Source organism: Scomber japonicus, chromosome 18 (genome assembly GCF_027409825.1).
Source record: "Scomber japonicus isolate fScoJap1 chromosome 18, fScoJap1.pri, whole genome shotgun sequence".
Classification (NCBI taxonomy): domain Eukaryota; kingdom Metazoa; phylum Chordata; class Actinopteri; order Scombriformes; family Scombridae; genus Scomber; species Scomber japonicus.
In genome coordinates this window covers 29,941,261-29,953,277 of record NC_070595.1, presented here as the reverse complement: position 1 = coordinate 29,953,277, position 12,017 = coordinate 29,941,261, and the positions used below count along the sequence as shown (strand labels likewise).

At 44.5% G+C, this 12,017-nt stretch overlaps 1 protein-coding gene across 1 annotated transcript in view; it reads right to left on the bottom strand.

The window, feature by feature from the left end:
* Positions 1-2,259: 2,259 nt before the first annotated feature.
* The window catches only part of LOC128379385 (NACHT, LRR and PYD domains-containing protein 14-like), a gene marked incomplete at its 3' end in the record, with an annotated part of 77,331 nt that continues 67,573 nt past the window's right edge, over positions 2,260-12,017 (bottom strand). The window contains exons 8-9 of the mRNA XM_053339001.1: positions 4,820-4,993; positions 2,260-2,413 (exon numbers count right to left, since the gene is read on the bottom strand). Coding sequence (XP_053194976.1) covers positions 2,260-2,413; positions 4,820-4,993 — 328 coding nt within the window. The remainder of the gene's footprint in view (positions 2,414-4,819; positions 4,994-12,017) is intronic.

Below are 12,017 nucleotides of genomic sequence, written 5' to 3'. Positions count from 1 at the left end.
GAGAGCTTCGACCATGTGCCGGGGGAGGCGGGGGACATTGAGTCCGAGTGGGCCATGTTCCGTGCCTCCATTGTTAAGGCGGCCGACTGGAGCTGTGGCCGCAAGGTGGTCGGTGCCTGTCGGGGCGGCAATCCCCGAACCCGCTGGTGGACACCGGCGGTGAGGGATGCCGTCAAGCTGAAGAAGGAGTCCTATAGGGCCTTTTTGGCCTGTAGGACTCCGGAGGCAGCAGACGGGTACCGGCAGGCCAAGCGGAATGCAGCTAGGGCGGTCGCTGAGGCAAAAACCCGGACATGGGAGGAGTTCGGTGAGGCCATGGAAAAACACTTCCAGACGGCTTCGAAGAGATTCTGGACCACCATCCGGCGTCTCAGGAGGGGGAAGCAGTGCACCGTAAACACTGTGTACGGTGGGGACGGTGTGCTGCTGACCTCGACTCGGGACGTTGTGGATCGGTGGAAGGAATACTTCGAAGACCTCCTCAATCCCACCAACACGCCTTCTGGTAAAGAAGCAGGGCCTGGGGGCTCGGGTGTGGGCTCTCCTATCTCTGGGGCTGAGGTCGCCGAGGTGGTTAAAAAGCTCCTCGGTGGCAGGGCCCCGGGGGTGGATGAGATCCGCCCCGAGTTCCTCAAGGCCCTGGATGCTGTGGGGCTGTCATGGTTGACACGACTCTGCAGCATCGCGTGGACATCGGGGGCAGTGCCTCTGGATTGGCAGACTGGGGTGGTGGTCCCTCTTTTTAAGAAGGGGGACCGGAGGGTGTGTTCCAATTACAGGGGAATCACACTCCTCAGCCTCCCTGGTAAGGTCTATTCGGGGGTGCTGGAGAGGAGGGTCCGTCGGATAGTCGAATCTCGGATCCAGGAGGAGCAGTGTGGTTTTCGTCCGGGCCGTGGAACAGTGGACCAGCTCTACACCCTCTGCAGGATCCTTGAGGGTGCATGGGAGTTTGCCCAACCAGTCCACATGTGTTTTGTGGACTTGGAGAAGGCATTCGACCGTGTCCCTCGGGGGATTCTGTGGGGGGTTCTCCGGGAATACGGGATATCGGACGCCCTGATAAGGGCCGTCCGTTCCCTGTATGACCGGTGTCAGAGCTTGGTCCGCATTTCCGGCAATAAGTCGGACTTGTTTCCGGTGAGAGTTGGACTCCGCCAGGGCTGCCCTTTGTCACCGATCCTGTTCATAATTTTTATGGACAGGATTTCTAGGCGCAGCCAGGGTGTAGAGGGGGTCCGGTTTGGTGACCTCAGGATTGGGTCACTGCTTTTTGCAGATGATGTGGTCCTGTTGGCTTCATCAGACCGTGACCTCCAACTCTCACTGGATCGGTTCACAGCCGAGTGTGAAGCGGCCGGAATGAGAATCAGCACCTCCAAATCCGAGGCCATGGTCCTCAACCGGAAAAGGGTGGAGTGCACTCTTCGGGTCGGGGATGAGATTCTGCCTCAAGTGGAGGAGTTCAAGTACCTCGGGGTCTTGTTCACGAGTGAGGGAAGGATGGAACGGGAGATCGACAGGCGGATCGGTGCGGCGTCTGCAGTAATGCGGACTCTGCACAGATCCGTCGTGGTGAAGAGAGAGCTGAGCCGAAAGGCGAAGCTCTCAATTTACCAGTCGATCTTCGTTCCTACCCTCACCTATGGTCATGAGCTTTGTTTGCTAAATGTTCAAATAAAAAGAAACTTCATGCTTGCCTGCCTATAAGATTCATTCCTGAGGTGCCTCAGTGGCCGTTTGATCTTCAGTTTATTTATTTATTTCAAGTTAAGGACAAATCTCCACTACAATGCTGCTCTAACTGAAACACTGCAGACACACAACACAGTGCACATGTACACGAGTTTACTGAGTAAAGGCACAATGCAAAGATCCATCTCTGGATCTCAAGAATTGATTACTGATCATTCAAATAAGAATCACAATTAATCTGGAAATCTATTTCTTTGTCCGGCCCTGAAGTCTAGAAGTTGGAAACTCCAAAGATCTGAACCCAACAGGATGCAGCTTAAAAACTGTCAAATACAAAATACAAAAAACAGTTTGAGAGGTTCAGAGTGAATTATCCAGTGTAGGATTTTATCAATGGACTAAACCACTGAAGAAGAAAGTAGACTTTCCCATGAAGATATTCAGTGTTGATCAGCATAATATCAGCTTTATGTCTGCAGGTTAGTGTCACCACAACTGTCACATCATATTAAAGTCAACACAGAAGTAAGAAATTGAGTCTGACCTCAGATACTCCAGTCTGCATTCTGGGCTCTTCAGAACATCAGACAGCAGCTCCACTCCTGAATCCTGCAGCTTGTTGTTACCCAGATCCAGCAGTCTCAGATGGGAGGGGTTGCACTTCAGAGCTGAGACCAGAGAAGCACAGCTGGTCTCTGACCAACTGCAGTCAGCCAACCTGAATAAATGATGTAGATTAAAATCCATTTATAATCCAATCAGATGTTCCATGGAGTAAAACTCAAAGACCCTAATATTTAAAAAGTGTCTCTTTTAGTGGGAGTCCAAGGGTTCCTTTAATGACCTGTAATTAGGAAATGACATGCTGAAAGTTGTCCATGAGGTTGTATATGAGCAGCCGTCACTTCCTCTCCAGTAACCAGAGGGAACAAGCAGTTACTCTTCATCTGAAGTCTTCCTCAAAGCTAACAGGAGAATATCAGATAAACAGCAGCTAGCTCCCACAGGCTAACTAGCACAGTTACAACCATCTGAGCCCCTTTTAAGCTCAGTAATAAAGAGTAATGTTACTGAGCTCTAAATTTAATACACAATACAAAATGCAGCTCACTGTAACTAAACACACATTACACTAAAATAAGGAGTGAAACTAGGAAATCTAAAGCAACATATTCCTTTGACAGTTGGCTTAAACAGTATAAACCAGGTGAGTTACTTTCTGCATTAAATATTAACTTGGTTGTTAAAACGTTGCTATAAGACAGACAGCATCTGGAATGGTCTTCCCTCCACAATAAGGGAATGCCCCACATACTCTTCTTTTAAAGGAAAAGTAAAACAATGGCTCAAATCTAATCAAAAATGCGACCACTATCTTGACTTGACACTAACTGAACATGACTTTTTTTACATTGTTGTATCCTTTCTGGATCTGATATCCTTTTGATTGTGTATTGTGCTGTGTGTGTTCGCTCCTTTATTTGTATTTTATCTATTTATTTGCTGTCTCCTCTATTTGTATTCTTTTTTAAATTTATTTTATTCACAGGGATGCAAATTAGCAGCTTTACTATAATCCGGCATGTTTACAGAGATGTTTAAATATCAATGTTCATCAATGTGCAATGTCCCTACCCAAAAATAAAGTATTATTATTAATGTTAATTAACATTTCAGTCAATCTAGTTTTCTCACTCATCTCACCAGATTGATGTTCTCATTACCTGATGAAGTAGCTACACATGTTGAATGATTAAAGGCGTCTGGTCTGTTAGTCACAGAAATACATCCAGATATTAAACATCTTCTGATTTGCATATTTATAAAAAGGGACCAAATATCCAGTCGTCTTTTTCTTCCTACTGTTGCTGTCATCAGAGAAAACGTCAAGCTCAACAACGCAGAGCGCACCTGACAGGAAGTCAGACACAGAATCAACATAACCCTAACCCTAACCCAATCACTTCCTGTCAACTGTCAATATAAAACAACCTGTGCAGCCTCCCGATCGTATTTCAGCAACAAACAGGAATAAAACAGATAAAGACAGCATTTATCTACGTAGCTACTGACCCACAATAGAAGCACACAAATCAGAGTAAAAGACCAAATCAACTAAATTTGAGCAAGTTAACAAAATCGGACTGTTTAGTTGTGCTGCTACTCCTGTAATTACGGTAGCCTAAAGACACTCGTTCAGATTTGATTGCCGTAATGACTGTATTAACAGAGTAACTTAATTTAAAAGGTGGGCTGTTGCCGTGACTACCTCCACTGCTGTAACGCTCCCGGTGGGGTAGGAGGACACCGGGCAGAGGATGGAGCGTTGCCCGGGTAACGCTGTTCCTCACAGAGTCACACACGTCACCATGCACGAACACAGGAAGCTAAACTAACACACATCCAATAAATGCACTGTTTAGATTGTAATTTAGAAGGAGAGAAACTATTTAATATGTTGTCTCTTTGTTTTTTGATGAAAAAAGAAAGATAGATATTTTATTTAAGTTTTTATTTAATGAAGTAGATTTAGTCTGCGTGTTAATTTAGTCAGAGTCAGTGTTTAAGGACATTGGTGCCGTCTCGTCATCGTCTCGTCTCAGTTATGGAAAAAACGGTTGTTGATGAATATTTGTCGTCTAGTCTCATCTGACTAAATGAACTATTATTATTAATAGTATGAACTATTGTGTTTACATTTAGGCTTACATCCTTTGTGTGACTATAACACTAACTTTGTCTGGTGTGTGTGTGTGTGTGTGTGTGTGTGTGTGTGTGTGTGTGTGTGTTCTGAAGGATCAATATCAATGATCAGACATTATTCATTAAAACCCATTAAAGAATATAATAAAGAAATAGAAACAGATATTAGTTGGGAGGATCTTCTGTATACAGATGTGACTCTTTACCAACAATTATAAACATTCATTGACTTTAACAACTAACAGTGAACATTTTCTACAGTTTCTTTAAAAATCAGTCATCTTTTATAAAAACACACTAAACTTTAAATTACTGAAAATATAGAAAAAACTTCATAGATGTAAGTTATGTATGAACATAAATTAGATTCAGTTGTTACACATTAAGATCAACAATAATAACAGACAGTCAGTGAACTTACAGCAGATCCTTCAGTCTACAGTCTGGATTCTTCAGAAGATCAGACAGTAGCTCCACGACTGAATCCTGCAGCTTGTTGCCACTCAGATCCAGATGTCTCAGATGGGAGGGGTTGCACTTCAGAGCTGAAGCCAGAGGAGCACAGCTGGTCTCTGATGAACCGCAGTCCTCCAATCTGAATAAAGAATAAATGATGTAGATTAAAATCCATTTATAATCCAATCAGATGTGTTCAGTTTTTAAATGTGTAGTTCAACATTACTATGTCCTCATCAATCAGCTTTTCTCTAAAATGTGTGTGTGTGTGTGTGTGTGTGTGTGTGTGTGTGTGTGTGTAAGTCTATTTGGGGGGGGGGGTCATGCTGAAAAACAGTTTTCTGAGACTAGTTTATATGAATGCACCAGTAGCTATTCCAGTGATTCCCCTACCATTATATTGGGGGGCACACACACATACACACACACGCACACACAGACACACACACACACACACACAGACATCCGCACACACAGACACACACACACACACACATGCGCACACACAGATACACACACACGCACACAGATACACACACACACACAAACATCCACACACACACACACACACACACACACACAGACATCCATCATCATCATCATTGGCGGTCACTCGAAACGAGTATGACTGTCTTCTGCATGGGGTAGTCTATTTGTGGGTCTTCAGGTGGGCATAGAGGCCGATCCGTGACCCACATATTTTGGTACAGTGTTGACATGGGAAAGTGGTAGTGGGTTGTGGTTGTGCTGGAGCCTTTTCCTGTCTTTCCTTGCGGAGCTGTCGCTTTGTTTCTGCGACACGGTGGAGTTCCCCCTCATAGTGCGCAGCACCTTCTTGCACCGCTTCCTTCCATCGGTGCCTGTTCAGAGCCATGTGCTCCCAGTCAGGAGATGAAATACAGAAATTTTTAAGGTTTGTCTTGATGTTGTCCTTGAACCGTTTCTTTTGCCCGCCTGAAGCTCGCGGACCTCTCTCCAGTTCAGAATAAAGAATTTGTTTTGGGAGACGGGTGTCGGCCATGCGTATGAGATGGCTGGTCCATCGGAGTTGGTGTGTCATTATTGTGGTGGTGATGCTGGACATTTTGGCCTGTGCCAGAACACTGATGTTTGTGCATCTGTCCTCCCATTTGATCCTCAGTATCTTCCTCAAGGTTCTCTGGTGATGCTGTTCCAGAGCTCTCAGGCGCCTGCTGTAGGTGGTCTATGATTCTACCCCATACAGCAAGGTGGGGAGAACCACGGCCTCGTAGACCAGGAGCTTGGTGTCAACCCTGAGATTTTGGTCTTCAAAGACCGTTTCCCTTTGTCTGGCATATGCTCCATTGGCACAGCTCAGGCGGTGGTTGATCTCAGCGTCAATGTCCGCTTTGGAGGAGAGAAGACTGCCGAGGTAAGGGAAGTGGTCAACATTCTCGAGAGGGGTGTTGTCCAGTGGCGATTGCTCTGAGACAACAAGGGAAGCTCAGCTTCCCCTAAAATTTCATCAAATAAATCGTCACAACTGTCATATTAAATTCACACTAAAATTATATTTACATCAAATCTGCACTTGAATGCGTTCAATTTTACAACTATGACATCCTGTAACCAGCTGTTTATTGCCAACGCTGTTATTTTCCAACGTGATTTCCCGATCACACAGTCAGTCCGCTGCGGACGCTGAGCGTCAACGGTGTTCAATGGGGCTTCTCCCAACAGCTGTTTTGGCTAGGGCGGGACAAGCCAGGATAAGACGCTCATTGGATAATGCGACAAACTCGTCCCGCCCCTGGACGCTGAGCGTCTCTGGCGGTCAATGGAGCAGTGGGCGGGGTCGGACGCTCTGCTTCTGTATGATGATTGGATGAAATGTTTTATAGGGCTCAAAGCCCTTGACAGACAGCTTTGGATAGGCTGACTCTTCTTAGTGTAGTTTTGCCAGTGTAGCTTGACTTTCTCGCTAAATCTGGCGACTTTCCAACTCTTCTTGGCGACTTTTTTTCTCAAAGGCGACTATCGACATATCTAGCGAGTTTTTTTCTGGTGTTATTAGAGAGTTTTCTGATGTTTTGGAGACTCTGACATGAAAGCACGTATCACTCTGTCCTCAACGAGCAGCGGGTGCTGCTGTGAGCCCTGCCCCCGTCCCAAAGCACTCACAGTCAGGTTCACAGCAGCCTCGTACAGCAGTCCCAGCTGCAGTCCGAGCAGAGAGGAGAGTTACATTGCAAAATGGTACAGAAAACAATATTATTGGTCTAATTAATTAGATTAGATTAGGTCTTATATATTAAATATGAATTAACACGTTTATGTTGAATAATTCAGGTGTTAAGTGTGTGTGTGTTGATGTGGTTCTATGGCATAGATGAAGCATACAACAGCCTCAATTAAACACTCCTTTTATTGTAACTGCCTCGCTTCAATATGAGCTTCCCCTGTTTAAAACACCAGCAGCCGCCACTGGTGTTGTCCACTTTTATGATGGGTGGAATAAACAGCTGATTGGGTGGAGGTTGGTATAGCACCTGGGTCTTCTTGATGTTTAAAGCTAGACCCAGGGCTCTGTATGCCTTAGCAAAGGCATTCAGAATACCCTGTAGGTCTTCTGTGGAGTGTGCTGCTATGGCATTGTCATCTGCATACTGGAGCTCCATAATGGTGGTGTTTCTAACCTTGCTTTTGGCTTTGAACCTGGCAAGGTTAAAGAGCCTACCATCGGTTCTGTACTGGATCGGAATTCCCTATGGTAGGTCTTTGCCATGATGTGAAGTATGGCAGGAATAAAGACGGAAAACAGGGTGGGTGCAATAATGCATCCCTGTTTGACCCCTGTCTCCATGGTGAAAGGCTCAGATATGTAGCCGCTGTTGCTGAGCACCGTGGCTATCATTCCATCATGGAGTAGCCTCAGGATTCTGATGTATTTGTCCGGGCAGCCATACCTCGACAGTATGTTCCATAGAGCCTGGCGATCTTCTTCTGCAATCTCCTCTTCCTCTTGAGTTTGATGGACATCGTGGATCGTATAAGGTGGTGATCTGTCCAGCAGTCGTCGGAGTTGATCATGGCCTTAGTGATGTTTACATCACGCTGATCCCTGGTTCTGACAATGACATAATCAATAAGATGCCACTGTTTGGAACGAGGGTGTCTCCATGAAGCCTTGAATTTGTTCTTCTGGTGAAAGATGGTGTAAGTGATGGTAAGATCATACTGAGCACATTTGCTGAGAAGCAGAACTCTGTTGGAGTTGATGTTTCCAATGCCTTCCTTGCCAATGTTGCCCTTCCAGAGGTGGTGGTCTCGGGCGACTCTGGCATTCAAATCTCCCAGAAGAATGATCTTGTCCTCCTTGGGGATTTTTGACAGTGTCTCATCCAGACAGGCATAGAACGTCTCTTTCATTTCCTCATCGGAAAGAAGGGTAGGTGCATAGGCACTCACGACTTGCCATCTGGTTGTTGGCAAGCACCAGACGGAGAGTCATCAGACGCTCACTGATTCCCACAGGGAGTTCAGAGAAGTGACTGGTTCCTAATGGCAAACCCAACCCCATGGATCCTGAGCTCATCTGCTGCTTTCCCTTTCCAGAAGAAAGTGTAGCCACCCTTCTCCTCCTTCAAATGACCTTCCTCTGCCCATTGAGTTTCTGAGAGAGCAGCTATGTCAATCAGGCATCTCCTCAGTTCTCTAGCAATGATGGCGGTTCTCCTCTCCGGCCTGTCACTGGTTGCACTGTCCATCAGTGTGCGCACATTCCAGGCTCCAAAATTCATAGTTCTGTTTTTCTGACCGCAAATTGGTGATCCCTCTGAACGCGGTAATCCAGATGGGAGGTTTGAGGCAGGCTATTCTTAGGGCACCTTTTCTAGCCCCTTCCCTGTCAAGGGTGAGCAGAGTGAATCCTAAAAAGGGTTGCTCAGTCGTGGATGTAGCTACCGAAGGGCTCTTTCTGCCTCTTTGCAAGAGCCCAGCGGTCATCTGGCATCCACCGCCTGATGTGCCAGCTTGTGGGCTTCCAGACTTCACAATCCTGCCCCCGTCACCACTTACTGGTCACCACAGGACTTAACCCGGGATGTTAGGTGGATTCCCTTGAAGAAGACACCTGTGCGTGAATTTGTTTAGTGTGGGGAGACTGGTGCACATACAGCCACCACACAGACCTTGACAGATCGGGGTCAGGATCCAGTGGCATGGACTCCAAGACGACTGGTGACCCGTTTCTGCTGCAGCCTTCGTCCGCCTTCCCAGCCGTTGTGATGTTTCCCTTTGGTAAGCCATCATCCTCCGCCTGGTCCACCGTTGAGGTCTTTGCTATTTGTCCATAGCGGGAGCTGTTTACCCACAGCCGGGGCAGTGGTTGACGGGCAGCAGGGCGTATCCACACGCCGGTGGGCCTGCATGCCACGTCTCCGGGGCCCACTGCTGCTCCGAGATCCCGTACAGCTTAGCCTGGATACCGTGGGGTACCAGTTACCATATGTGGCCACGAGGAGGCGAGTATGAGTCTTGGCAGTGGAGAGGCTATGTACCGGCTGAGGAGACTTACGCGCTCGGCTCCTCTTTTCATCCCCGGAACAGAGGGCTAGCCGGCGGCGGTAGCTGAAAGCAGAAAAGTAGCAAGCAGAGGCAGCATGCACTAACTACAGGCACTACTACTCCAACACTACTGCACTGACGCATCACATGCCCTGTGTAGACACACACACACACAAACACACACGCACACACAGACGTACACACACACATACACACACAAACATCCACACACACACACACACACATCCACACACACATCCACACACACACACAACACATGTTGCATTATCACCAACAAAAAATCTGTGTTTTTTATAATCAATCAACTCCAAACTGGGACCAGTGGTGAGATTAGTATGGGCTCTGCTGGGGTAGAGGGGCAGGTGTTCATATGATAGGAGTCCCCCCCCCCCAAAAAAAAAGCAGTTTTTATAATAATTGTTCTGTTGTAAAAAAGTGTTTTGTTCTAATTATTATTATTATTGAATAAAACATGTTCAGATTTATAAATATGAGCAGTAAACCTGTATTAATTTATAAACACATATGTTTATACAAATGACTCCAAAACTTTTATGTGAAACACAATAAAACACACATATTACACCTGAAACAGTGTGTGAGGTTCATGGTTAAAGGTCCAGTAATTATTTACTTCACTGAACTGGACCAGTATTTTAACTGTGATTGGGTTCAGGTTTGAGTGGGCTGAGTTTCCATTAAACCTTTTTTTAAAAGCACAGTAACTTTCCATATTGAATATTGTGTGTAGCTGTAAAAACTCTTGATCAGAGCTGTGGCTGTGCTGTAAGGCTCACCAAGCTCACTGTCCTCAGACTCTGTGTTAGTCAGAGTCAAACAAAATGTCATCCTCTGTTTAGGCTTCAGATCTGTGCTGTCTCTGCCAGTGTACAATAAAAGCTGCTCATCTGTTTGATTCTGCTTATCACGCTTCAACATCAGCTACTGTCCTGAACTAGTGTCTGAAATGCTGCCGGCTGGGCTTGGGGGTTCTTGTATGGTGGAGGCGGGCTAATGCTGTTTTTTGAGGGATGTTAGTGCAAATAAGTATACAAATATTTATGATGTAATATTAGACTTCAATACCTATAAATACATTCACCATAACGTATTTATTTATGATTTATTCATGTTTCTATTTATTAAAATAAAACATGAAGATCACAGAAACACTGTGGAACAAACACATGTAACAACACATTTACATTTGATCGTTGCATGAGCACAACATTAATAACTATCTATGACTGTGTGTATTTGCTGCTTATTGTATTTGTTGTATGCTTGTAAGTACAGTTTGTGTGTATACTGTCAGCATGAGTATGGCTTACTTGGTATTTATTATATTTATTCATGTTTATCTTACTTAGTATTGATTTATTTATTCATGTTTCTATTTTTATTCAAATAAAACATGAAGATCACAGAAACTCTGCAGTTTAACACTGTGGTACAAACACATGTAAAACACTTTTGTCACTTTGAATCTTTTGAATTGAGCAGAATTAATTTTGTCTCCCAGCAGCAGCTTTTTATCTGCTGCTTAACGCAACACACAGCAGAACATGAGCAGAGATATTAGTGCTGAGCTGTGTTGGTCAACTTACTTGGAAATAGTAATTAGTTACTGATTACTTCTCCAAGAAAGTAATCCAGTTACTTTACTGATAACTTCTTTTCAAAAGTAATTAGTTACTTTAATGATTACTTTACTTAGTGACTTTTCAAAAACATGATGCACAACCTGAATATGCTATAAAGCAATAGACCTTTCAGCCTAACTCTATTCTTTCTACATATTCCATCATATACAATTGAATCAAATGAAACAGTCTCTTTTTCTAAACGTGTTTTATTAGTTTCAATCTTGTAACTTTATGCACATTGCATCAAGCAAAAATTAAATTAAATGCAAGTCTCTGACTTGAAGAAAATTGTTGAACATTTAAAGCTACTTTCTGCACATTCCAGCAGATTTAAATAAAATAAAGCAAGTCTTTCTTCTGTTAACTTCTATTTCTGCATATTCAAGCGTATAAAATATAATTCTTTCTTGTGTTTACACCTTCATTTGAATAGATGTAAATAAAATACAGCAATAAAATCATTCAAATCAAAGTCTCTCCTGACTGTATTGTGGATTATTAACATCTACATATTTCAACAGTTGGTCGGTATCGATGCGGAGAGTCTTCAGTGGAAATGGGCAACATGTCCTCCACAATATAGATTATTATATAAAACTAAGTCCTGTGGCTCTTAAGTCTAATTTCAGCTGTTTAGCAGGAGAGGCCCGTCTGAGGTTTGCCATGTGGGATTGGATGTGGTAGCCGCAGCGGTCATGTCAGTGGGGGGATCCGGGGCTTTCTCAATGACTTTCACATTCCTGTGCTGGCTTGCTAGCTGCTTGCTTAGATTTGAGGTAGAATGTTTCGCTGTAGATAAAAGTCTTCTACCCACACAGAGTGTACAGCAGACGCTAATGTTTTAGTCACTTTTTATCGAGTCAAACTCAAAGTAATGTTGGTACTTCCAAGCATTAAACGCTGCATGGTGCTGCTCTCTCCTGCACTCCATGTTATCTCTTGTTGATCTGCACACGTGTCTGTTTACCT